This window comes from Heloderma suspectum, chromosome 2 (assembly GCF_057233095.1).
Source record: "Heloderma suspectum isolate Gila_16-S chromosome 2, 16-S_ref, whole genome shotgun sequence".
NCBI lineage: Eukaryota > Metazoa > Chordata > Lepidosauria > Squamata > Helodermatidae > Heloderma > Heloderma suspectum.
Window position 1 is genome coordinate 362,093,275 of NC_139459.1, and position 27,192 is coordinate 362,120,466.

The following is a 27,192-nucleotide window of genomic DNA, read 5'->3' on the forward strand; positions in this document are numbered from 1 at the left end:
CGAGGAGCTCCGGGGGGGGCGTGGACTCACTCTGTGGTGCAGGCTCCCCATGTGCCTTGTTTTTAAGGGAAGACGTAGCTTTTTTGCAGCTGGTGTGCTGCTATTGAGCAGCCGCAAATTCAGCAGCCAGCAGTTATTTCCTTGGGGGTTGCAGAACCCAGTGGGTTTGAGGCGGGAATCAGCGGGTATTGCCCACCGCCGGTGTAGTGTGTGTTTGGCTGGGGTTTGCGTGTATGTGTGCGCTTGTCTGGCTTTGTTTCCTAGGCTGCTGGATGGTGGCGTGTGTTTTTCTTGGGGGGGGGTGGCTGTGGGATGGTGGTGGGTGCCTTGCTTGTATGTGTGAACCCCCGCCTCCACCTTGTACGTAGGTTCTTGAGTGAGTGACTGATTTTTCTTGTAGCCTTACCGAATGGGGGTTTTGTGAATGGCTACGCCCACCTTGGCTGCAATTTTGTGACTGGGGAAGCCCCCTCATGGCAGCCATTTTGTGACAGTGCCCATGATCCTCAATATTCCAAATGTGAACACTTGTCCAAAAAGGGTTGGGGACCACGGGCTTAGCTCTTGAAAGTCTGGGTTTAAATCCTTGTGTATTCAGCCACGTTCCCCCCCGTAATTTGTTTCCTCGTCTTTCACAGCTAGGGATGTTGGAGGAATCTGTTTGGGGGGTGGAGCTCAGTGAGCTTTCTCCAGCTTGGTTCCCTGGACTCTGGTCCGGCATCCACCAGCTGCCCCAACTCAGTCCACAGTGAGTCGGGCAAGCGGGCAGATTTTCTGCCTTTGCACGGTGGCAGGAAGGGAGGGCTCACTCCCTGCCACCGTGCGCAACTCTCCCGCTCTCCCTGCAGTTGCTGGCAAGGAGAAGGGAGGACTGTGCATGGTGGCGGTGGTAACAGGTTGTTCTCTTCTTTCCCTCCCCCACAAACTGGGGGGTGCAGGGGGGGGAAGAGAACAAGTTCCTGTATTTTGGGAGCAACCCCTGGCTCACCTTCACAGGCAAGCTGAGTCAGGGGTGGCGCAGGGATCCGACAGGCCCGAAAAGGGCTGGATTCTTGCACAATGGACATCCTGATTAACAGGTACATGGGAGGCAGGTGAACATCAGGTGGTGGGGGGGGTTGTCCCTCCATTTTAATATGATCCACTGAGCATATGAGGAATGACCATTAAGCCAGAACCACACCAAAAATCCATTCAATTTCAATTTAAGATCAATTTAAAATTTATTGAAATTACAAACAAAATGGTGAAAAGTCATATTCATTAAAATAAAAAAAGCACTGAAGACATGGTATAACACAAACAATACATCGCTTAAAAATGATTAATGCACAATAAATGAAGCAGTTGCAATGTGGCTGCCATAGAAGCAATGATAAAACTAATTGCATTAACTTATCAAGGAACGGTAGATGACAAACAGAATATGAGATGAAGCATATTGACCCCTAAATTGGTCTTACACTCTCTCCATTCCAACTGACATAAGCGCTCTTCCCCACATGCAAAGGATGTCTCAGATCGGAGTCAGCAGCAGGGATGAGAGGCAGCAGGACTTGCCACATGGGAAGTGTGGCCACTTTCCCTGGTGGGGGCAAGTCCCAATGCCGGCCACCTCCCCCCCCCACTGCTCACTCTGATCTGAGATAGGAGAGGGCAGCTGGGGGAGGGGGGAGAACAAGATATCAAAGATAGCAGCAGGGATGCACAATGGCCTGGGCGCTGGGGCTCAGATGCGCTGGGTAGGGACCAAGCACTGTTCCCCAGATGTCCCAACACTCTTCCATGCACAGAGTCCCAACAACCAAGCTGCCCCGCATCAGATCAGAGATAGCAGCGTGGCTGCAGGGTGGCCTGGGTCTCTTTGTCTGGGATGGGAGGAGGCACCGTTGCATGTCTCCTTCCAGAACAAGGGAGGAAAAGGGGAGTGTGGCATCATCCAGCCCATGGTGGGTGGGGTGGTGGGCAATCTGGCCCCCATCCCAAAATAGTTCTGCAGCTGATTTAAAGAAAGGACAGAGAGGAGTAAATGGACAGTTCTCACAATGGAGATAAGTAATGAATGATAAGGGTGAATGAGGACCACTGCTATTTAATCCATGAATGAGTGAGATGGTGTCAGGGTGAGCAGCAAGGAAGGAGAGGAATAAATGGGCAGGACCCCCAATCGCTATAAGCAGCAGGGGCCCAAAGCAACTCATTACTTATCTCTTTCCTGCAGTTAGATTCATGAGTGCGTGATATGGAGTCAAGAGTGAGAAGCTAAGTTTGTGGATGATACCAAATGATTCTGGGTGGTGCAAAACCCAAAGCAGAACTTGAGAAGCTCCAAAAAAACATCCTCTTCAGACTAGATGGATGAGCAACAAAATGTAGAGGAGGTTTTCCTAGAGGAAAAGGAAATGGTGGCCAGGCTGCCAAATGGAAGCTTTACTGCTATTACCACCATTTGTAGCCCCAACACAATACAATGATGCCCAGCATATGATCCTTGCAGCCGTGCTTCATTACCTTTGAATTGCTTCATGACTCCTTCCAGAAAAGGATTTATGTCACAAAAGTCCCAGATCCTCCACTTCAGCTCTGGAGGGAAAGCCACTGGATTCTCAAATGTCTCCTTCTCGCTCCTGGTGGAGAAAAAAAGTGAGTCAGGGGAGAAATGATGGAGGTATACAAAACTATGCATGGTATGGAGAATGTGGAGGGGAAGGCGATTTTCTCTTTCTTTCACAATACTAGAACCCATTGGGGTCATGCGATGTCGCTGATTGGGGGGGGGGGGTCAGGACCAAGAAAAGGGAGGGCTTCTTCACACAGGGCATAGTCAAACTTTGGAATTTGCTACCACAAGATGCAGTGATGGCCACTGTACCTTATGCCTGCTATACTTATGTCTGTGTCTGCATTGTTAGATGTGCCCCAGGCGGGGCTAGTGTGTGTGTGAGGATCCCGAGCTTATGAAAGGAAGGAACTGACAGCCGGAAGTCGGACAGGGCCTCAGGGATTGAGGAAGCTACATGGAGTGAGTGGGGTTTGGGGACTAGGATTTAGAAAAGGTAGAGTACATAGGGAGGTGAGGACCAAGCATAGACTGATTAATAATAATTTATAACTCTTCTTATGTTAAATACAATTTTGTTTTTAACTACAAAATCCCACGTGTTGGACTGTCTTATTGTGCTACCATTAGAAAAACATATTTCCTTGTTAATTCTCCTGTTTTGGTAGAGGGAACCAATTCGGCATACTGAGTGTCTCTTTAACCCAGAGAGTAAAAAGCATGAAGGCGTGTGTATCAGTGAGGACAACTGACCCAGCAGAGGGAGGCGTCCTGAGTGGGTTTTCTTCTCAGTTTCCTCAGATGGAGGCTGGAGAAGGTCAAACCCAGGGCAGCAGTGTCACACTCTCCAGTTTGGATGGCTTCAAAAGGGGGCTAGACAGATCCCTGGAGCAGAAGGCTATCAACGGCTACTAGTCTTGATGGCTGTGTGCTGCGTCAGTACCAGAGGCAGCGAGGCTATGTTCACCGTTTGCTGGGGAACATGGGCGAGAGGGTGCTGTTGCACTCATGTCCTGCTTGTGGGTTTCCTGTTGACAGCTGGTCGGCCAATGGGCGAACAGAATGCTGGGCTATGGACCCTGGCTCTGACCTGGCAGGTCTCTTACATTCTTAAAAACAAAGGTAACCAAGCTAATACTCCCGAAGGGAGCAAATTGAGTGACCAGCCTCTTCCTTGAGAGAACAGCCGGGGTTCATTAAACTCAGTCTTATGAGAACTTCTTTCTTTTAAAATGTTTTAATTGTTTTAACATGGTGTTTTATTCTTTTATCTTTGCTGTTCACCTCTTTGAAATCTTTTGATATGGAACAGTATATAAGTATTGTAAGGATAGATAGATAGATAGATAGATAGATAGATAGATAGATAGATAGATAGATAGATGATAGATAGATAGATAGATAGATAGATAGATAGATAGATAGATAGATAGATAGATAACTGCAGAAAGCTTACAGCAGTGGTGGGAAACCTTTGCTTGGGGGGGGGAGTTGAGGCCACAGTTGCCCCCACAGAACCTTTTGGCAGCTACAAAAGTGGGTGTGGCTGGGGGTGAGAGGGGAGATGGGGTGTTTCCTTTGTGCATAGTTAGGGGTAGGGTGAATGGTTTGCGTTTTGCCTGTGTTTGGGGGTGGGGCATGTGAGTTTTCCCTGCACTGGTGTTTTGGTGGGATGTTTGGCCTGTGGGGTTTTTGTATGCATACATTTGGGATGGGATGTCTGTTTTGCAGGCAGGGAAGAGCCTTCCGGCATGTGTGATGGAGAGGAGGAAGAACAGGAGTGCTACAAGTTCAAAAGCAGGTCCCTGCTTTAGTCTGTGAGATGTTGGAGACCTTCCTTCTCTGCCCAGGAGCCTGGAGGGTCCTGTCATTCCCATGCCATCCAGACCCTTCCCAGCATCATGGAAAGGAGTGGGATCCACTTACCTCTGCAAGGTGCTTCTCACATCCTAGAGGGGAACAGAGAGAAAGAAGAGGGAGCTCAGTGCCTGCCAGACCCCACTGTATGGAGGTGCCCCCTGGCCCCCTCATGCTCACTTGGTGATGCTTCCACACAGCACCCTCCACTCTAGGACTAAAGAAAATGGATGTGACTTCCCACAGTGGGGGTTGAAGAGGTTCAGGCCAAAGTCTCAGATTTTCACAAGGGAGAGGAGCTGATGGGTCTGTTCAGGGACATGTATTTGTGGGGTTGGGAGCTGTGCTGGGAGCTAAAGAGGACTGCATGTTCCTTTTTGTGTGTGGACTCATTCCTCTGCACAGAGGATTGCCAATGGTGACAATACATCCAGCCTTGGGCCAGTACTTAAGATTACATCTCCTGGGTCACTGCAAGGGTCCATCTAGTCCACCATTGTGTCCCCAACAGTGGCTAATCAGATGTCTCTGGAAAGCCCAGAAGCAGGGCCTGAACAGTTCCTCACTGCGAGGCATTAGCACAAAATGCATTAGCAGAGAGGTGAAACCAGCAAGAGATTCCATCCATATTACATCAAAACCTCAATGCTGTCCAAGCATGAGTGCACAGTCCTGTTCATCTTGGATGCTCCTGGATGTTACAGAGCTGGTTGTCAGCACTGTTACTGAATTTGCTCCTCTAGACACATGTACAAACTTGGGCAAGTGCTCTGAACATGCATTTGTTTTTAAAGCACCTTTTAATGTTGGCAATAGGGCATATCTAGCAAAAGGTGAGCCAATGACTCTCCCAGACACTGGCTTCTTCAAATAATGGGGAATTTCTGAAGTCACAAGAATTTCAAATAGAATCTCATCAGTTGGGGAAATTAGATAATTGAGCAGTGTTCATAAACATGCAAAATCAAAACAATCAGTTAAGTATTCCTAACGCTGCTGGGAGAGGAAACGAAAGGTCTGAGGAGAGCTTTCCAAATTTGAGAGGAAAGAAAGGTTTCAAGAGGTTTTGTCCTAGTGTGGTCAGGCTAATCCTGAGACATGGTCACAATACTCACAAACCCCAGGGAAAGAGGGTGAAGGGTAGGAAGCCACTCTTTGTACAAGAACCTCCTGAAAATAGGGTAGAATTTCACAGATACCTCTCCCTGGGTCTCTGTGACCCGTTCCTGAAGCTGACATTTGGGTTGCTATGACATTACATATCTGTTGATAGTAAGTCTATGGTTCTGGTTATGTACTCCTGTTATATGGTGGATTCACATATGTGAGCTGATGGGCTGAGAGAGTGAAGAGGGTGTGAAGTGTGTGTACTATTAGAACTATGTTCTGCGCTGAGAGAGACAGGGCTCCTTCAGGGCTTTTATCCTGTCACTGAGATTGCTCCTTCACGGAAGTTTGCAGGCTCTTTACATGATGCCGTGACCCTCCAGGGCATCTCCTGCACTAAATGCCCTTTGCTCCATTTATAAATACATCACAGATAATGAGCTCTCAAATTACCCCGTTGTCTTCTTGTGTTCCGCTTGAAACAATCATGTTTTTTTGTTTTTTGGGTTTTTTTAACCTGGAAATGGCGGCGGCATTTTTTTTAACCTGGAAATGGCTGCCACAGCTGCCGCCACCAAACCACCACCGCAGCCGCAGCCACAGCCGCCGCTGCCAGGAAGATCCGCCCAAGGTAAGTCCCGTCCTGGGGGGGCGGGCCGTTCCGCCACTGATTTCAGGGGGCCGAATGTGCTGGCATTCGGCCTCCCCGAGATCCGTGGCGGAACTTTCGTACATCCCTACTCCCAGCTGAAACAGGCAGGTGATCCTGAACAGGCTGCTGAGCAGATTTCCCTGGGCTGCCACTTGGAGCCTCAGTGTGGATTACTGCAGACCTCTGAAGTGATTTTCAAGGAGGGGAAGATGCCAAAGGACTGTGTTTGGGAGACGATGATCATGCCAGAGGGGGTGATGGATGTGCCCCAGCTGCAGAGGTCTGCTTTGAGTGTCGGGCCGGACCTTCAGAATGGCAGGCTTCTCCTGGCTTTCCGGAGCAGGAATGAAGCCTTCCTTTCCATGTCAAAAGCAGCAGAATATTGGGGAGTCTGACAACAGCAGCAACACTAAGGAACTCCACATTTTCCACCTGGGTACTCATTTAATCATGCTTTGGGGACATCACTTCGGGGGGGGGGGAGATCCATGAATAATTAGATTAACCTTTCCCTGTCCTGGACCTGCTACATATCTGCAATTTAGATTTGCTCAGGAATGCCAGATCTGACCTTGCCTTCCTGACTTGCAACAGCATGAAGCAAGATCACTTTGCTGTCAATTTCCCCACCTTTGCCTTGGCAAGAATTCTCTTAAAGGCACCACCTCACAGTTGCCAAGTGCCTAGGGGGCCTGCAGTGCCTGCCTTGGGCTCCTTCCTTCTGTGGACGAAGGAGGCATGAAGGCTTTGAAGTCCGCTTTCCCCCTGGAGAGGATCCTGGGCTGTTTCTGCCACCATCTTACCTGCAGAAGTTCACATGCTGGCTGCTGAGACTTCACCTCCATCTCCCGGATGAGGCTTTCGAAAGAGGAGAGTTCTTCAGAGAGTCTGGCCTGGTGATCCTCCCTGTTCCTTGCAATCTCCTTCTCGACCTCCTCCATCTGGGCCAGCAGGAGCTTCTCTTGTTCTTCCAGAAACTGACGTAGTTGTCTGAACTAAGCCACCGTCTTTTCCCTCTCTGCCTGTGTTTGCTTCTGCAGGAAGTGTATAGAAAGGCGAGAAACGGGAGCCAGGGCCAGAAATAGGGCCCCTCTTCACAGCATCAAGAGGCTTAAAAGAATTTTATAGGAAAGGTTCTTGTGAGTTTTCACAGATATTAAATCAACATCCAATAGAGAAAGAGTTTCCTAAAGGTGTACAAGGCCCACTCTCGGAATGTCCTTTCATTAGCCATTGCTACGGTAGGTTCAGCCATCCCAAATGACAGCTGTTCTGCAGAGCCAGGCTGCCTCGGGGCTTGTGATTCCTCTGCATTTTACGTTACATTTTTACACATACTGGCTGCACTTGTTCCCTTCCTCGTAATACTGATACTTACCAGCAGGTCTTCATTTTCCTTTTCTGTGTCTGCTTTACATGCCAGAATTCTTTCTCTCTCTTTCCTCAGTATCTCCAAGCGACGATGGATCAGATCCTACAGTGAAAACCATAGTTCACATTCAGTTTAGAGAGAAAGAAAGAGGAGTTGAACAACATGCTTCTTCCCTGCCATCCTTTTTTTTTTTTTTACTGGGGGGGGGTGTGCTCTCAAGTTCTTTCTTTCTTTCTTTCTTTCTTTCTTTCTTTCTTTCATTTCTATACCACCCAATAGCCAAAACTCTATCCCATTGTAGCCTACAAATAAGGGACTATTTCCACTTGGAGTCTGAGGCTGTCTTTACACAAGGTATTTATAGTGCACTCATGACTGGTCACTCACGAGCGTGGTCACTCACGAGGCTCAAAGCGAGCATGGAGCTGGCTGGGGAGGAAGAAGAAGATAGCGACCCCCATGTAAACAGCTGACAGCAACAAAGCCCCCCCACACACACACACACCGTGCTGCTTTGCAGAGACAGAGCAAAGAGAGAGAGAGAGAGAGAGAGAGACTTGAATCCCTCGGGAGACCCACTGATTCATGATTCGCTTTCCACCCCAAGGCTGCAGAGAACTTGCCTGTGGAAAGAGGTGCTGTTTATATTGCTTAGAATGAGGAAACAGAAGCCCTGGTAAATTGTGGAATAAAAAGCCTCGTGTGGTGAGCCCCTGAGTTTAACATGCCCTGACATGGGATGGGGTGGTGGTGGTGCAGCTGGAATATCCAGAGCACAGAGGGAGAGATTGAAGGTACACTCACACACAGCTATCTTCTATGGCAGTATGGCCCAATGGTTGAAGGCAATCCTGTACTCTATTTAACAATATTATCTGTTGTTGTTTTTTAATTTAGAATTTTCTATATTGGCCATATACAACTGAATTTTATAGAATCTTATCTCATTGTAGTGGACTTTGGCTATATAGAATTAACATTACAGTGCACACTGTACAAAGTTTGCAGCTGGAGGCTTGAAAAGTTGTGGCAGATCGAGAGAGCAGGACGTGTGAGGGATAAGCTGCTGCAGCGGATCGGAGAGCAGGGAGGGAGCTTACTTCCACCGTCTTGCCCCCGCTGCCCTAGGATCAGCAAGGCTGCCAGGCTGCCTTCATTTGGCGGGAGGGGGCGGAAGAGGATATGCCGGTGACTCTCAGGGGGGGTCAGTGTTGAATTGGAGGCCCGCGTGTGATCTGGGAGGGCGGGAGGCCAGTTCTTTCCTCTCCACACCATGCCTCATTTCATGCACCTCTGCCATGTCTCCCCTTCCTTGCCTTTTTTTCTAATCAAAAGAGTCCCAAATGCTGTAACCTTTCCTCACAGGGGAGTTGCTCCAGCCCTGGGTCATTTTGGTTGCTCTTCTTCATATATACATAACTTAACCCATATTTGGTATAGAGTGTGGAAGGGAGAGGAAGAGTTAAACTCCCCCACACACACACACCCCACACCCTCCACCGTCCTGAGTCTTCTCAGGCTTCCCCGGCTGCTGTTTACTTAGCAAAAAACACGCCTGTCAATTGCATTCATGTCAAGCATCCAAAGAGCTTCAACATGCAATAAATAATAAAAGGTTTCATCCAAATACTGTCATATTGGAGTGAATGTACAGAGAACTTCCCAAGAGGAGCCCACAGCTATCCCTGCTCCAATTCAAGTTCTGCATTGTCTTCCTGCCTTGTACTCCCGGGAAGCCTCCTCCAGAGGAACCACCTTGTGACCTCTGTGCTCCTTGGCTCTGTCACACACCACGCAGATGGGGGATTCGTGGTCTTTGCAGAAGAGCTGCAGGGGCTCCTGGTGCCACTCGCAGACTTGCCCCTCCCCGTCTGGCCCTTTGGCCCCCTGACCCCTGGGTTTCTTGGCAATTTCGACAACGTTGGCCAGCCGCCGATTTGGCAGGAGGCTCCTCCTCTGGAAGGTTCCTCTGCACTGGGGGCAGGAAGCCTCAGTGTCCGACTCCCCCAGCACTGGGCCGAGCAGGCTCGGCAGAAATTGTGACCACACTCTGCAGTGATCACGGGGTCCCTGAAATACTCCAGGCAGATGGGGCAAGTGGCTTCCTCGCAGAGATCCCGGACGGGGTTCTCAGCAGCAGCCATGGCTGCTCCACACAGAAGAGCAGAGCACTGGAGCCGGTTTCACTTTCTCCTCAGTCGCTGGGTGTTTCCCTTCCTGTAAATGCCACGGTGCCCCCGGCCACACCCCGAGGAGAGTCCAAAGTAGAAGACAGCCGTGTTGAGCCACAGCAACAAGCCAGTTCTGGGAGTGTTCTTGAGCTGGGAGGAGGCCTTTCCTCAAGCGAATGGGTCTTGTTTACCCATTCAAATCCATCCCAAAATACTTTCCATTACAACAAGGAACAATATACATCCCCCCTGTTAGAAAAAGACTGTCCTCTTATTCTTTGGCTGTCAGCTCTTTGCTAGACCTTTGAGCTATTAGTCATAATTATGAGCCCACCGGACACATGTCCAGTAGCAGTGTACATCTGTTAAAAAGGGGAAGTCTGGTGAGACAGTCACATAAGCATAATCAGAAATAAACATGTTGACACAGTCGTGCTCTAAGGAGTCAGCTAACGGCTCAGTCAGTTGACATGTCTTGTGGCTAACAGAAAATTGTAAAGGGGAGGGGGTATAAAAAGACTTATGCTTGCTTAGCTCGGGGTCCAGACTGCTGACTGCTCTGCACCCGTTTTGCAAAACATTCAATAAAATAGTGTTGGATCCACTGCTGCCTGTCTGGCATCCTTTCTTTCAACCAGAAGCAAGAACTTTTTATCTAACACCCCCACCGCCCGCCCGCCCCAGCTACTGTGAGGATTGCAGCTAAGCTGAAGGGGACCAGGGAATTCTGAGGGGACTGTGGGTGGCAGAGATGTCAGGATGACTGCTAATAATAATAATAATAAATACCAGTCCCACTACATACTCAGAACACATTAAACATATTAAGAAACTGGAATGCTGCAAAGAAAGCCGCTTGCAAAGACGGCTGCATTTTTCTCCAGGATCTTGTGAGCGTTGTGGCCCCTCCATGTGTCTCTTAGTTTGATTGTGATAAAACCCCATTCATTAAGAAAAGCAGAATGTGCAAGAAGTTTTTAGAGATGGAGTTACACAAATTCACATGGGTTCTGATTAACACCTGCCAGGCAGGCCCAACTCTGACCAGGACCATCCACCTTCTGTCTTCTGGCGCTGCTGATGGAACTATTGCCATTACAAATGAGCAGTTATTTTGGATTTCACTGCTGGAATGTGAGGAACGTGACGTTAATTTTCTTGTAATTCGGATTTCAGTTTTGTTTTTGCTCTGGCAGTAACTTAATTTTGGTATCTTTATAAATATCAACATTAAACAAAACAAATTAATAAAATTACACATTTGGAACTGTGGGACCACAGTGGCATCAGACATCACATTAATCCTCTCCCTCGTTAATCCTAAACCCTTTTCACTGGGAAATTACCTTCACAGGTTGTGATCCTGTACACACTTTCATGGGAGTAATTGCTGTTGAACGCAACTGGACTTACTTCAGAGTAGACATACAGAGCACGGCACTGCAACTCACCTGTCCTACAAGGAATGCCAGCACATCTCCGCACAGCACGCGATTGCCACAAGTTCTATTACCCTTTGCAAGTTGCAGTCAGTCTGTATACCGTAGTATTGAGTTTGTGTATACTGATACAGTCTGAAAGCTACACCATTAAATTGATTTTCACAACAGTTTATGTATCAATCAAGCAGAGGCTGCAAACAGGTTGAGAGTCCAAATTTAAGGCTTTTCCATGCGATGAGAAAACACATTTATTCTCAGCCCAGTAGCCCTGCCAGCCTCAGTCCAGTGGCGGGGCCCCACCCGTCCCCAGGAAGCTGCCATCCCAGCAGGCCGCAGCAGGGGGAGGGGGAGGCAGGGCCACCCCACCAGCCCCACGGAGAGATCAGCTCCATCAGATGCCTCCTCCTGAACTACCTCCATATCAGCTGGTCATTAGAAGAGGGTCGGGGGGTCCTCTGGAGTAGATTTGGGGGGCACGGGGGCTGCAGGGGAAGGAGAGAATGGGGAGGTCCCATTCCTCCAGTGGTTTCTGTTTCACTGGCAGAACAGCTAAGCTGGAACCAGGCCCTCGAGTGCTTTGGCAGGAAGGCAGCATGATAATATAGTAAGTACATGAATGAACACTGCCAGGTTTCATATCAGGAAAAATGAGCGTATCACGAATGGCAATGGGAGTATTTTCCCCAACACAGATACGGACCAGGAAGCTCATGCACGTGGCTTCAGAGAGGGTGACCACTGCAATGCGTTTGTGAGAAAACCAAGACCCCAAGTAAATGCTCGAACTTCCATTTGCTTCCAAAAATTAGAAACCGTATGTTCCTTTTTAAGTGGAGCCAGTTTCACTTTCGTCTCAGGCACTGGGTGTTTCCCTTCCTGTGCATGACTCGAACTAGAACTCACCAGCCACTGAAAGAGACGCAGTGAGCTGGAGGAAGCGTCTCTTTATAAAGACAGTTCATTTGCCAAAGAATGGGCCTGAATTTAGGGGAGGAAAGGCCACATTTCGATACGCTGAATATCAGCAAGTTTTATTAACACATTCCAGGGTGGACTGAAGAAGAGGGGGAAGAACGGAGAAGAGGATGGGGGAGTCCTGTTTCTCCAGTGGTTTCTGTTCTGCTGGCAGAACAGCTAAGCTGGAACCAGGCCCTTGAGTGCTTTGGCAGAGAGGCAGCATGTTAATATAGCAAATAAATGAATGAATCCTGCTTAGCTTCACATCAGGAACAGTGACTGTCTCATGAATGGCAATGAGAGTATTTTTTCCCAACACAGAGATACAGACCAGGAAGCTCCTGCATGTGGCTTCAGAGAGGATGACCACCGCAATGCGTTTGCGAGAAAACCAAAACCCCAAGTAAATGCTCGAACTTCCATTTGCTTCCAAAAAATTGAAACTAAATTGTCCTTTTCAAAAATTGTTAAACTTTCCCGGTTATGAATGCTATTGGACGTCGAAGTTAATGCTTAACACCAAGAACAGGACTGTAATTTTAGGTGTTATGTATTTTTAAAGACCCTTCAAAAATGTTGAAAATACAGCTTGGAATAACATTAGATCGATCTTTTACCCAAGTTCAGACTGTACGATCCCATTTCAGGAAACTGCCCCATTAGGACAATGAGTTCTCCGAGGAACAGTGCTGCCACCTTGTGACTAGTTGAGGTAATGACCGGGATTTGTCCTGCTCACGGAACAGCAGCAGCTGATGTGGAAATGGGTCAAACGCGCCCCTCGCGCACAGTGCTGAGTTTGACAGCAGCAGGCTTTTAAACTGGGAGGCCTTCCAAACCCGCCTCCAGCCTGGCTGGTGCAAGGAACGGCCCATGTGTCGTTTCTTTATTTGAAGTATACTTATTCTGCTTTTCAGCCGGAAAGGATTAGAACAAAAGAACATATGGAAAGTCACACTGATTTGTCTATGGCACAAAGGCCGTTACAAAGTACAAACTATCTACCTAACAGCCTCTGCTCTTACTGAAACCTTGAACAGAGGAAATTCATATAGGAGGCATTCATACAGACACCTAAGCAATGGGGAGGGTGCTCCAGCAGGGGGACCAGCAGCTCCTTCAAGAACGTATTCTGCAGAATCTCAGCCGCTGAGATTAGTCCCTGCCCCCATATCTCCACCCCACATAGAAGACTGGGGAGTCCTTTAGCTACACGTAACTTCCAAACGGGGGCTACCAGGGAGCCACCTTCATACCTCCCGAAAGATAGAATTGCTTTTGCTGTTCTCCAAGCTGAAAGTTTTGCTGCCTCAGCATGAAATTTCCAACTGCCAGTATAAGAGAAAAGTACCCCCCAATATTTGAAGCCAGGACATTGTTCACTCAGATGTCTGGCGAAGCACCATCTATGAAGTCATTTTCACCTAGCGAAAACCATCACCTTAGTTTTAGAATGATTTATGACCAGGTTCTCTTGACTACAGACTTTACCTAATCTATTCAGAGGTCTCCTCAGACCTACCTGAGTAATAGGTATGAGGGCCAGATCGTCGGCATATAGCAGCATCTTAATCTTTCTAGTTCCAACTGATGGGGGGAAACAGTCTTGGGAACTTAGCTCAGAAACTAGATGGTTCAAGTAGAAATTGAACAGGAAAGGGCCCAATAGACAGCCTCGCCTAACACCTCTTCTGGTACCAACTTTGCCAGAGAGAGAACCAAACTAGCCTCTCCGTGCTCATGAACAGAGTTTCCAGATCAGAAACATTAAATGCTTGTCTATGTTAGCATGGGAGAGACCAAGGACGGTCCCTATCAATGAAGTCGAATGTGGAAGTAAAATCCACAATGGCCACCTACAAACTTCCTCTTGGTTGGTTCAAGCATTTATGGATCAAGTGGGTGAGCACAAAGCATTGATGGATTGTGCTCCTCCCTTGACAGAACCCTGCCAGCTCTTCCAACAAAATATCATTTTCCTCTGCCCAGGACTGAAGCTTATTCAATAAAAACCTTCCACACGCTTTTGACCCTGTATCCAGAAGGCAGATTGACCGATAATTTTGCGGGTCAGTTCTCTTGCCCTTTTTATGCAGGGGAACTGTAATACCAGACCGCCATCCAGCAGGGATGATTCCTGGCCAGTTAATGTGCAGAAATGGCTGGCCAATATTGGAGCCCACCAAGTTAAATTAAATCTGAATAGTTCGGGGGAAGCATGTCTTCCCTGGGGCTTTAAGTTGTCACCGGAGGCCAGACAGGGAGGTCCACTAGGTGGTCCTTCCTCAACAGGTTCAGGGCCATGAGAAATACTGTTGCCATATGTTGGCGGGAATTTGAGCTTCTAAGGGCGCAATCCTATGGCCGCTAGTCAGTGGCTAGATGGCCATAGTACATGTTGGTTCCCAGGAACTGACCAGGGGACCGACCTTGGAGCCCATGCTCCGAGACCAGTTCCCAGAGAACTGACCCACACCCACACCCACGCTGCCTCGTAGGCAGCACGGATTGGCCCCACACTCCACGCTCATAAAAGTAGCACGGAGCAGCAAAAACGGGGCATTCCCAGGGGCAGGGCAGGGTGGGGAGGGCAGAAATGCCGCTATGACATATCCTATGTGTCATCTGACCGCTGCCCCCCCCTCTGATTTCCCATGGCTAGACAGCCAAAATCAGCTGTCTAGCCACGAATGCAGGGCGGCTGAAGTGTGGAGGGGAAAATCCTCTTTGCGCTGCTCCTGCCTTGCGTTGGATAAGCGGTCGCCCCCAGGCTCAGAAGCGGCCACCTATCCTGATAGGATTGCACCCAAAATGAAGCTTAGAGGCATATAAACCGGAACGGACCATATTCCAAAATTTTACGTCATCCTTCTGCCTTACTGCCAGTCAACTAACTCCTTCCACCTTTGCCTAAAGAATACCACCTTCTTTATTTATTAATTTATTTATTAAATTTCTTAATCACCCATCTGGCCAGTCACCCAGCCACTCTGGGAGATGTATAACAGTACAATATAAAACAGTAAAATTATACATTAAAACATTGTTTAAAAATACCCTAACCCATCCCAAATGCCTGCCTGTACAACCATGTTTTCAATGCGTGGCGGAAGCTCATTAAAGTGGGGGCATGGCGAAGTTCCCTAGGGACAGAGTTCTACAGAGTGGGGGCCACCACAGAGAAGGCTCACTCCCTCATCCTCACCGGCCTAGCTGTCCTGGCTGATGGGACAGAGAGAAGGCCATCCGAGGCTGATCTTGTTGAGCGGCCTGTCTGGTGTTGCTGGAGGTGCTCCTTGAGATAGGCTGGGCCGGAATCATATAGGGTTTCAAAGGTTAAAACCAACACTTTGAATTTGGCCTGAAAAACAACTGGTAACCAGTGCAACTCCTTCAGCACCAAAGTGATGTGATCACGCCAGCAGCTCCTTTAATCAGGTGAGCCGCCGCATTCTGCACCAGCTGCAGCTTCCAAACCGTCTTCAAGGGTAACCCCACGTAGAGCACATTACAGTAGTCTAGATGAGAGGAGACCAGGGCATGTACTACCGATGGGAGCAGATGGTCGGGAAGGTAGGGGTGCAGCCACCATATCAGATGGAGTTGGTACAACGCTGTCTGGCTCACAGCTGACACCTGAGCCTCCATAGACAGCTGGGAGTCCAAAATGACCCCCAGGCTGCAGACCTGGTCTTTCAAGGGTAGCCATACCCCATTCAACACCAGGTCAACATAGGGATGTCAGAGAATTTCGCCACGAATCTCGGGGAGGCCGAATGCCAGCGCATTCGGCCCCCCGAAATTGGTGGCGAAACGGTCTGCCCCCCCACCCCACCCCGGGACAGGACTTACCTTGGGCGAATCTTCCTGGCAGCGGCGGCAGCAGCTCCGGCGGCGGTTCGGCGGCAGCGGCAGCAGCCGGTCTTCTGACCGGCTGCCACTGCCGCCATTTTCAGTAAAAAAAAAAACGACAACAAAAAAACGTGATAGGCTACGTAAAGATTTACATAGCCTATCACGGCTAGATTTTTAAAAAATACCGTGATAGGCTACGTAAATGTTTACGTAGCCTATCATGGCTGAGTAAAAAAAAAAAAAACGTGCATACGCAAATGGCGGCCCCAATGGGCGCCACCATTTGCGTTCCTTATTTTGGCACGTCTAGTCTACGTAAACATTTACGTAGACTACGGCGAAAATAAGTGGAACGCAAATAGCGTAGCGTCTACACTATTTGCGTTCCCCTTATTTTCGCTGTAGTCTACGTAAATGTTTACGTAGACTACACGTGCCAAAATAAGGAATGCAAATGGCGGTGCCCATGGGCGCCACCATTTGCGTACGCACGGTTGTTCTTGTTGTTTTTTCTCAGCCGTGATAGGCCACGTAAACATTTACATAGCCTATCACGGCTGACTGCAGGGACGCAAACGGCGGCGGCTACAGCCGCCGCCATTTGTGGCCCAGCCAGCCAGGATTCGGGGGTGGAGGGACGGAGCGCCTCCCCCCCTGGCCAGAATTTCGGGGAGGAGGGAAGGAGCGCCTCCCCCCCCGGCCAGAATTTCGGGGAGGGGGGCCGGAGCACGTCTCCGCCTCCCCCCCACCGCGAATCAAATTTCGTTCAAGGTAAGTGACTTTCATACATCCCTAGGTCAAAATCCCCCAACCTCCTCTTGTCTCCCACCAAAAGTACCTCAGTCTTGTCAGGGTTCAGCTTCAGCTCATTCCTCCCCATCCAGCCACTCACCGTCTCCAGACATTTGGACAGGGATTCCACGGCCAACCCTGGTGAAGATTTGAATGAGAGGTAGAGCTGCGTGTCATCTGCATATTGATGACGCCGCACCCCAAACCTCCTGGTGATAGCCCCCAGTGGCTTCACATACATGTTAAATAGCATTGGGGAGAGGATGGAACCCTGTGGCTCCCCACAAGTGTGCAGCCATGGGTCTGACACCTCCTCTCCCAGTTCTACCCTCTGGTACCTGCCAGAGAGGAAGGACCGGAATCACCATAATACTATGTCTCCAATGCCCAACCTCTCCAGGCAGTCCAGGAGGATACCATGGTCAACGGTATCAAAAGCCGCTGAGAGGTCAAGGAGAACAAGGAAGGAGCATTCACCCCTATCCAAAGCCCTCCTCATATCATCCACCAAAGTGACCATGGCCGTTTCTGTCCCAGGCCCGAAGCCCTACTGAAATGGATCTAGATAATTGGCTTCTTCCAAGTGTGCCTTCAACTGCATTGGCACCACCCACTCGATGATCTTGCCCAAAAATGGCAGATTCTAGACTGGGTGAAAGTTGTTCAAAACTTGGGGATCCAAGGAGGGCTTCTTTAAGTACGGTCTTATCACTGCCTGCTTGAGGGCTGATGGCATCACTCCCTCCTCAAGGGAGGCATTCACCACCGCCCTGATCCCCTCATCTCTCTGCAGCTCATAATGAGCCAAGATGGGCAAGGATCAAGTAAGCAGGTGGTCAGCTTTGCAGATGAAGGCACCGTGTCCATTTCATCAGAAGGAAGAAGCTGGAACCGATCCCACAAAACCGGTTTGCCACAGGCCACCTCTCGCTCTTCTTCGTCTTCGTCTTCTTCTTCCATAAGGCCTTATATAATGATCATTCCCTAATCAGGGTTTTGAAGAGAACATTTGCGTGGCTGCTGAGCCGTGATAGGCTACGTAAGTATTTATATAGCCTATCACGACAAAAGGCAGCCATGCAAATGGCGGCCACTACACCATTTGCATGGCTGCCTTTCTTCGTAGCGGCCACCATTTGTGCCCCTGCTCTTTGCCGTGATAGACTACGTAAGTATTTACGTAGCCTATCTCAAAGAAAGGCAGCCGTGCAAATGGCGGCCGCTATGACAGCTGCCATTTGCGGCCACAGCAGCGCGGCAGCGGCCAGAAGAGGAGCCTGCATCCACCGCCGCATCCACCGCCAGGTACAGTCCATCCCGGAGGGATTCCGCAGGGTGGCGGGGGGGATTGACCCATTCCGCCACGGACTCCGGGGGGGCGGATTCCAAAGAATCTGGCCTCGCTGGAGTCCGTGGCGGAATTCTCTGACATCCCTAAATTTTACCTCATCCTTCTGCCTTACTGCCAGTCACCTAACTCCTTCCACCTTTGCCTAATGAATACCGCCTCCTTCTTCTCTTCTTCTTCTTCTTCTCCTTCTCCTTCTTCTTCCTCTTCCATAGGGCCTTATATAATGATCATGTCCGAATCAGGGTTTTGTACAGAACATCTGATCTAGTCCTTCTGACATTTTGAGTAATTCAAAATGCTAATTCTTTTTTCATATTCCTACATTCCCTGTCAAACCAACTTGCATTGTGTCGTTTTGAAGCATCAGCAGCAACTCGCTACGCTAAATGGGGTTTCAGATAATCTACAATTTGTTGATAACCCACCGTAACCTCCAAGTTTCCTTCCATAATTTTATTTTTAAGGCCCATCAACATAGGGCCATACAACAAATCTACAACCCCGGTGCTCAACAATTTGCACCATTTAAGTCGTCTGTTTCAAAAGTGACCAACTCAATAGGATAAGCCCTTTTGTCCCAGATTGATTTAACAGCCAATTGCATGACTTGTTTAACAGGACAGCGGTCACTCTCCGGGCAATCTGCCACTGAGAATATTTTGATGTCTGGTAATAGTATAGCAGAGATGAGAAAGTAATCCACTACACTGCCCCCCCCCCCCGTCCTTTGATGGGAGAAATGTGTAGTGTAGAAAGGACACATCCAAGGAGCTGCCATTCAAAGTCAACAGTAAATACTTATATGCTAGCATCGTGAAATTCTGGCCATTCTTATTCATCCTCTTGTCTTGGGAATACCTATCCAAGGGGGAAAAATCAACAGAGCAAACACCTCTCTGTTTTAATAACTCCACATTTGCTTGTCCCAAATGCGCATTTAGGCCACCTCCCAAGATAATATGGACATTTCCTGAATGCGAATCAACATCTTTTAAGACAGTCTCCAAAGATGCCCATACAACTGAGGGAAACAGTAACCATCAATGTTTCCAGGAGCATGCTTGAATCAAACAGGATCTGGGCAGGAGTTCATCACCTCCACCAAGCCGTGCCTGTGCAGTACTGACTCCCAGCTTTGGGTTAGAAATCTCGGCTTGCACCGCTGTCTCATTATTTTGCAAGGTGCATACTTTCTTTATTTTATAAATTCAAGCCTGAGACATGTTTTGGCACCTAACATTCTCCTGTCCTCCTGAACCAATTCGACCAGAACACTTCCCAGGAGGTGATTTGGCGTCCCCTCCCTCACGTAAAACTTGGAGAATTTTGCCAGACTGACTGAGCAAGGGAGATTTGACTGCCTAAAGTACCTGGTAATCCAAGTATTCTCCAAAGTCATTCTACCTTTTAATAGATAGTTAACAATGGATGTATCTGCAAATAAAACCAAAACTCTTCTGTTTGAGTAGGTAGTGGGGTACTCAGTGCCCACTATGTCTGATCCGCTAAGCTGGTTAACACCAAGCTGCCCCAGTATATATAGAAAATGCTCAATTTTCTTTGCATATGGGGAGTGGGCCCAATGGATGGGAAAGATAGAGAAGACTAAATGTCTTCTCATCAAAATTAGGGAGGGCTGATTGATTCCTTGGGGTGGGGACCTCTTGCTGACAGGCATTTGCTAATCAGGAGGACTTATATCTCTAGGATCAGTCTGGGTTCTGCTGTCTTGGATGATTTTAGCCCATAGACTAGGAACATTCCCTTGCTTTTTGCTCCCTTCACTCTCCTTACTCTGCCTATTCTTCTTTCCTCTCTTATTGATCTCCTGTTGGTTATCCAATATTTTTAAAAGGGGGTTAAAGGAAGGGAAGCCATCCTTTGGCTTTCTCCTTTCTTCTTGCCCTTTTCTCCTGCGAGTTCCCAGCTTCAGAGCCTTGGGTGTTAATGGGCCCCTTTTTTAACCTCCCTCTTTTCTAACCACCCTTTTGGTGGTTTCTTATTCCTACTCTGATCGAGAGCATCAGCTTTAGCTGCCTTGGGGTCCAGCAAACCCACCTCCTTAACTAAGGAACTCAAATGAGGTAATAATGGAGCGATTTCATTTAGACAAGAAGGAGACTCATCCACAGAAAGCTCCAAGGTGGAATTCTTCTCTGCTGACATTAGTTGCTTGTTAACAATGATAACTTCATAGTTAATCAATTCTACCAGCACCCCAAATTGTGGTTCAAGTCCAGCTACTGACTGCTTTATACTCTGGGTTCCTTGGAAGATTTTGGTGATTGACAGAGGTCAAAAACCAGTATTTGGAAAATAACTCCAGGGAGTTGTTACTAAGGAGACCATCCAAATTGAAGGATAGATTTTTCTCCACCAGTTCCTCCTGTTGAAACATCCAAGACGTCTTTGCATGGGCCAACAGCCGAGGTTAAGATCCAATGACCCAAATCAATTAGGTCTCGACTCTGCATGGTGCGGGAGACTGAAAAGTCCGGCCTCCCAGACACCGCTCGCTGAGCCCTGGGGCACTGATGGACCCAACCGCTGAGTGCCCCGGAGCTCGACAAGCACCTGGAAGCACTGTGGGAGGAGTCCATAAAGCACAAGGGCGTGACTACAGTCCTTGGCGCAGAGGGGGGGAGCAGTGGGTGGGGCGAGCAGGGAGGCTCACCGAGTGGGTCCCGGCTGTGAGAGTGGGTGAGGGCAGCTCATCGAGCTCCCCCGCCCCGGACAGAGATGGGTCCATCCATCCCTAAGTACAAGAAAGGGCCACAGTTTTGAAAACCAATAGGAAATGAGTGAACAAGAACACAACTGTAAATAGGTCAGGTAATACTAGTATAATGTTGTAACAATATGAAAACACAATGAACGTAGTGGGTGTTAGTGGTCTATTTAAAACAGATCACTATAGTCACATACGTGTGTGTGTGTGTGAGTGAGCGAGAGAGAGAGAGAAGTTCTGGGGACTTTGTAAGCTAACAGCATCAAGGGATTTGGGGGTGCCTCTCTCAGGAGATCTGAAGTGGGTCAGTGCTTTTGGCTGACCATGGGAGTGGTTAAGCTGTGCCTCCACCTATGCTCAACCCACGTGTTTGTAAATGTGTATTACGAAGTGTCCAAAGCCTCCAGTGACCGCCTTTCAAAGGAAACTAAACCCATGCACCTCAGAACCTGTCACCACTCAGAGAAGTGGGGCAAGCATATTAGTATGTATTGAGAGAGAGATAAGCACATTTGGGACATTCTTATATGTTTTGTTTTTTCTGTAACTACTGCAGAGTCAAACAGAGAAGAGACAGAAAAGAGCCTTCAGCCATGTAAGAGGGAGGGGAGGGAAAGAGCTCTGGCAGTGATCCTTGGTAGGTTAATAAGAGTGGTGTGAGTTCAAAAGCAGGTCCCTATTTTTGTCTGGGACATGTTGGAGAGCTACATTGTCTCCCCAGGAGCTTGGAAGGCCATGTTGTCCACATTCCATCCAGAGCCTTTCCAGCATCATGGAAATATGTGTAGAGTAATTTTTTGGTCAAATGTTTTCCTAGAACGTATGAAAATAACCCAAATAACTAAACAACAAATTGATGTGTGACTAGATTGTTGAGAGCATCTGATGGAGGAAATAAAAACCGTATGCATAAAGAATTATTAACCTTTTTATGCGGCTGCATGACTGAAAATTGCAAGATTCTGGAAGGGAAGCTCAGAAATATCAATAGATCTGTGGCAACAGAGATTATGGATGACTGCTCTAATGGGGAAACAGACCAAACAAAAATGGACAGAAAGACAACACAGCCATGATGGAGACTTCTATGTGACTTGGAGATGTTTTATACAATGTCCAAATGAAAATAAGGACCAATCTTAAACCGCTGACAACACATGACAATTTATGGAAAGACACACTGAGCTGAAAGAAATATAGCCACGTGACAAGACAGAGGTTTCTGAATGATAAGGAATTCACTAATTGTAACACAGACTGAACACACAATCCATCTCATGAAATGTTGGATACGTTGCTGTGTGTATGTTTTTATAAGTTTAAAACCAATACATTATATAGGATCCACTTACCTCTGCAAGAGGCTTCTACCATCCTAGAGGGGGAAAGAGAGAAAGAGAGAGGGTGCTCAGTGCCTGGCATACACCACTCTATGGGGATGCCCTCTGGACCTCTCATGTTCACCTGGTGATGCTTCTACACAGCACCCTCTGCTCAAGCACTGGAGAAAATGGATGTAACTTCCTACAATGATGGTTAAAGAGGGCTTTGGGGCTTCACCAGAGAAGGAAGTGTACATGTATGTTAAGGGAGGGGTATTTGGGAGATGTGGGCTACAAAGGACTATCTATCATTTCCCCTGTACTAACCCATTTCCCTCAATATAGTCAGTCTGATACTTCTGATGCTCTGTCATGCCAAGAAAATACTCTGAGAAGGTAGCATAACCCTTTAAATTAAGTGAGATACCAGTGATGACAAAACGTCCCAGCTCTAAGAGCTTCTCTACATGAAGCTAAAATCCCACAACTTTACCAGGGCTTCTGCTTCTGGAATCCTTGCAGGATTATGATCAGCTCCTTTCCACGTGGTTTTTTTCCCCTCTCTTTTTTTTCTTTCTGGGCAAGTTCTGTGTGTTTCATTATAAAGTCACTATATGGTGCTGTATACTGCTGTGATAACACACCATTTCATCAGTACACCATAGATTTACTGCACTTCATAGCGGGAGGAAGGAAAATGCCGGACTTTTGTCACTATGAAAGAAACGGTGATAAACGTTGTGAACAGTGGGAGGTGCCCTGGAAGATGACGATGTCATGTATAGGACCGACGAACTTCCTGAGTGACCAATCACGAGCGCACGATAAATGTCTTGTGTAGAAATGGCCTAAGGCAGTACACAAGAAGGAAGCCCTGAAGGAAGACAACAAGGATCTACCTAACAACCTAGCCCACAATCCTGTTCCCAATAGTGGCCAAAAAGATGCTTCTGGAAGCCCCTTAAGGAGGGCATGAACAGTTCTTAGTTGGGAGGCATTAGGACACTGCACATTAGCAGAGAGGTAAAAACAGCAAGAGATTCCAACAACATTACAAAGAAACCTCTAGTTCTACATGAAGGTAAATGCATGGTCCTGTTCATCTTTAATTCTTGTGTATGTAACAGGGATGGTTCTCTGTGCTAAACTAATTGGGCCCCTTTACACTTTGTGGAGGAAAGGAGGCAGAGAAAGGTCTGGAGCCAGGCTTCCAGTGGAGAGGATCCTGGGACGCTTCTGTCACTGTCTTACCTGCAAGAGTTCACTCGCTGGCTGCTGACACTTCTCCTCCATCTCCCAGATGAGACTTTCAAGAGAGGAGAGCTCCTTTGAGAATATGGCCAGGTGTTCATCCCTTTTCCTTAGGATCTGCTTTTCCACCTCTTCCATCTGAGCGAGCAGAAGCTTCTCCTGTACTTCCACAAACTGGTGCAGTTGTCGGAACTCAGCCACCGTCTTTCCCCTCTCTGCTTTGGTTTGCTTCTGCAATAAGTAGCCAGAAAGAGGCGAAAAGCTGGCTTATGTCAGGAATATAGGCAGGCTTTGCAGCTTCAAGAGAACTTTGTAGAAAAGGCACCTGTGAGTTTCTGTAGATATACAATTCACTATTCAGCAGGGAAGGAGTTTCATAAAGATGTACCGGGGCCTACTTTTGCAATGGCTTTTCAAAAACAATTACTTTGGGAGATCAGACATCCAAATCTTAGATATTCCAAGGCACAGACCTGCCTCGTGGCTGTTGACTCTTCTGCATTTTATATTCAGTTTTTCACATGTTAAATGCTTTAATTATCATTGATAATGATGATGTTAACAACAACAACAACAACAACACACACACACACACACACACTCTCTCTCTCTCTCTCTTCCCAGTAACAGTGCCACTTACAAGCAGGTCTTGGATTTCCTTTTCTGCACCTGCTTTATATGCCAGAATTTTTAGTCTCTTCTTCAAAATCTCCATCCAGCTACAGATCTGAGCCTAAACAGAAATAAAACATTCAGGTTAAGTTCACTGAGGTGGGGGTGGAGGGGAGCTGAATAACATACTTGCTCCCTACCCTATATGCTAATGCAGTTTGGGGGAGGAGGTCTTTATCCCATAGTAGTCTACAAATAAGTTGCTAGATCCAGCTGGGCTCTGGTCGTAACATTCACTTATATATCCACTAGACCAGGAGTTCCCAACCCCCAGGCCGCGGACTGGTACCGATCCGTGTCCTGTTAGCAACTGGGCCGCAGGGGTGTGCGGAAACCCCCTCACCTTGGGTCCGTGGGGGTCCGCGGGCGGGGGAGGCAATCCATCCCTCCCCCCCGCCAGTATCCTCACTGGCCCTGGCCGGCTCTGCTCTGCAGCGAGTCCGTGGAGCTGCAGGCCGCCTCCGGCTGCTGGCAGACTTCCGGCCGCTGGGACACAAATAGCATCCACTACACAGACACCATTTGCGTCCCTGTTCTTCAAGTAATAGGCTATGTAAATCTTTAATCCACAGACTATCAGTGGATTATCCAGAAATCTACCAATGCAGGACTATCAAACACTGGAGTGTGGAAACACGTCTGTGTTTTGTATTCTGCCATATGACTCAAGCCCTTTCCTACAGTGAGGGGCTCTTCCTTCCTTTTAGGAAGGCCAAACCCAAGAGCCATCTTCGAAGGGCTGAGCATCAACGCAGCTTTCAGACCAGTGCAAAATGGTGGAACGTGCTGGAATTTCTGAGTTGGCAAACAGCCCTAGTAAGGACACCAGCTCTCCAGGCTGTGCCGTATCACAAATTGCCCCAAATTGCCAGATCCATTACTTTAAGGTTCCAACTTTAGCAGCAGAGGTCATCTGTGATAAGGCTGTTTGGGGGATTTTCCCTGCACAAATCATAAAGATCCAGGAGGATCCATGCCTCAAATCTCTGATTATGTGCCATCGTGGCACAGTAAATCATTAGATCCATGGATTTCTGGTGCAATCTCTGGCCACAGAGATGATTTGTGAACTGGTGGTGATTTTTGTAGTATCCGCTGTAAAAATCCAGAGGACACAACAGGATCCATGCCTCGGGTTCAAGATCATGGGAACTCTACGCATGTTCAGCTGAATGAGCTTATACAGCCCTCTTCAGACCTTCGTGCTCAATGTGCGGAGGTCTACCTGGAAGCCGGGCGCGCACACGTCCCCCTCCACACTCCGGCCTCACATGCAAGCAGGCGAATGCCCGCAGAGGGCTGCTATCCGAATGAATCTACGAGGCACCATCCACGAGGAAGCCACAGCGATTCCCCCTCCCCAGTAAGATGCACAGTGGTTTCCTACCTTGCGCGCTTGGGAAGCCTCCTCCAGAGGAGCCGCCTCGCGGTATTTGTGCTCCTCGGATCTGCCACACTCCTCACACATGGGGGTTTCATCGTCCTTACAGAAAAGGTTCAGGGGTGTTAGATAAAAAGTTCTTGCTTCTGGTTGAAAGAAAGGATGCCAGGCAGGCAGCAGTGGATCCAACACTATTTTATTGATCGTTTTGCAAAACGGGTGCAGAGCAGTCTGGACCCCGAAGGACGTGTGCAAAAACCTTTTATACCTTATTACTTCTATTGTTCTCGCCAGTAACCAATGAAACAGTCAGTACATCAGCTTACCAAGCCAATAGCCAATAAACAGCCAGTACACCAGCTTACCAAGCCGTTAGTCATGAGCGCGTCAGTATGGTTCCCTTCTTGCTCCGCCTACATTTTTCCCGCCACTCGGGCTTCTACGTAACTGAGGCGCCAACCAGTTATGGAGTCTCTTTTTCTAACAGGGGCTCCTGGTGTATCTCACAGACTTTTCCCTTTTCTCCTCCCCCCTTTCCGTCCCGAAGGCTGAGTTTCTTGGTGATTTCCACAAAGTTGGCCAGCTGCCGATGTGGCCTGAGGCTGCTCTGCCGAACCGTTTCTCTGCGCTGCGGACAGGCAGCCTCCGCGTCTGCGTCCCCCCAGCCCCGGGCCAGGCAGGCGTGGCAGAAACTGTGCCCACATCCTGTGGTCACTGGATCCTTGAAGAGCTCCAGGCAGATGGGACAAGTAGTTTCATCGCAGAGCTCCTTCAAGAGACCCCCCGCTGCCATGGCCGCCCCGTGCTCGGGAGAGAAAGGAGCACTTTCGTTTTCTCTGTTTGCCTTCAGCAACTGGGAGTTGGAAGGAGGGGACTCACTCCGGAGCTCTGCCGGCTGCGAATGTGGGATTAGCTTGGATGCCGCCTCTGTGCTATGTAAAATTCCTTTGTGGGGGGGGGGGGCAGGGACTGGTCATAATTTGTGCCCCATTTAGAACAACAGGGATTTTTAAAAATAAAAGCTGGGGTTTTATTAAAAAGCAGGTTTTATTAACTACTGTGATCACCAGGATCAAATCTGGCTGCTTTGCAGCCAAGTCAGTCGCGGGTGAATCATAGGCTTCCGCGGCATTGCTTGCCACGGTGAGTTGTAGTACCAGCTGTTGCTGAGCGTGAAGAACAAACGCCCAAATGTCCCCCCAGCCTTAGCGCTGCAAGGGTGGGCGGGGATCATCCCGGCAGTTGCAAGGCACACTCGGCGTGCCTAAGCCTCCTAGAGGCCAGTGACTTGCCCCACCAGACTTCCCTGCAGGAGAGAGTGGAGGAGAGCTTGCTTGTCCGGCTGCTCCACGGCACAGGAGCCTCTGCAATGCAGCAGCCACACACACCCAGCCTTCCTCCCAAGTGCAGAGCTGGGGGGAGTGGGCTGGGACCACCGCGCAGTTGCTCGGGTGTTCCTCACCCACCTTTGCCGCTCCCAGGTTGGGAGGAAGCCTTGCCACGCTCACCAGCGGCCGGTGACACAACTCACCGTGGCAAGTGATACTGTGGAAGCCTGTGATTACCTCACCCCAACCTCATATGACTTTGAAAGCCTTGGAATGACCCAGAACAGCTAGCAAGGAAGCCCCTCCACCCAACCCTCTGTGCCAGTCACACTGACCGAGGAAGCGCTTCCCGGTAGAGTCCCGCCGTGTCCCCCTGCGCACATTCCTGGCGGGT

The 27,192-nt window shown here is 48.6% G+C and overlaps 1 protein-coding gene and 1 pseudogene across 2 annotated transcripts; both read right to left on the minus strand.

Moving 5' to 3' along the window:
* Nucleotides 1-4,482: 4,482 nt before the first annotated feature.
* Nucleotides 4,483-9,746, minus strand: LOC146355662 (zinc finger protein RFP-like; annotated as a pseudogene). The gene is made up of 4 exons (XR_014788646.1): nucleotides 9,268-9,746; nucleotides 7,555-7,650; nucleotides 6,980-7,210; nucleotides 4,483-4,509 (listed from the first exon to the last, which is right to left on the minus strand). The product of XR_014788646.1 is annotated as a zinc finger protein RFP-like (transcript).
* A 3,031-nt stretch (nucleotides 9,747-12,777) lies between these two features.
* Nucleotides 12,778-26,263, minus strand: LOC146355663 (zinc finger protein RFP-like). The gene is made up of 6 exons (XM_084829959.1): nucleotides 25,982-26,263; nucleotides 25,477-25,572; nucleotides 24,058-24,150; nucleotides 23,418-23,648; nucleotides 22,197-22,219; nucleotides 12,778-13,024 (listed from the first exon to the last, which is right to left on the minus strand). Exons 1-6 carry the CDS (start codon nucleotides 26,261-26,263, stop codon nucleotides 12,778-12,780), a joined length of 972 nt encoding a protein of 323 aa, XP_084686085.1.
* Between the last annotated feature and the right edge of the window lie 929 nt (nucleotides 26,264-27,192).

Coding starts and splice junctions, on each gene's coding strand:
- LOC146355663 (XM_084829959.1), bottom strand. CDS start 26,263: ATGGCAGCGGGGGGTCTCTTGAAGGAGCTCTGCGATGAAACTACTTGT. Junction 24,151..25,476: donor AGGCTTCCCAAGCGCGCAAG/GTAGGAAACCAC, acceptor ATTTCTGTTTAG/GCTCAGATCTGTAGCTGGAT. Junction 22,220..23,417: donor CAGCGAGTGAACTCTTGCAG/GTAAGACAGTGA, acceptor TTCCCCCTCTAG/GATGGTAGAAGCCTCTTGCA.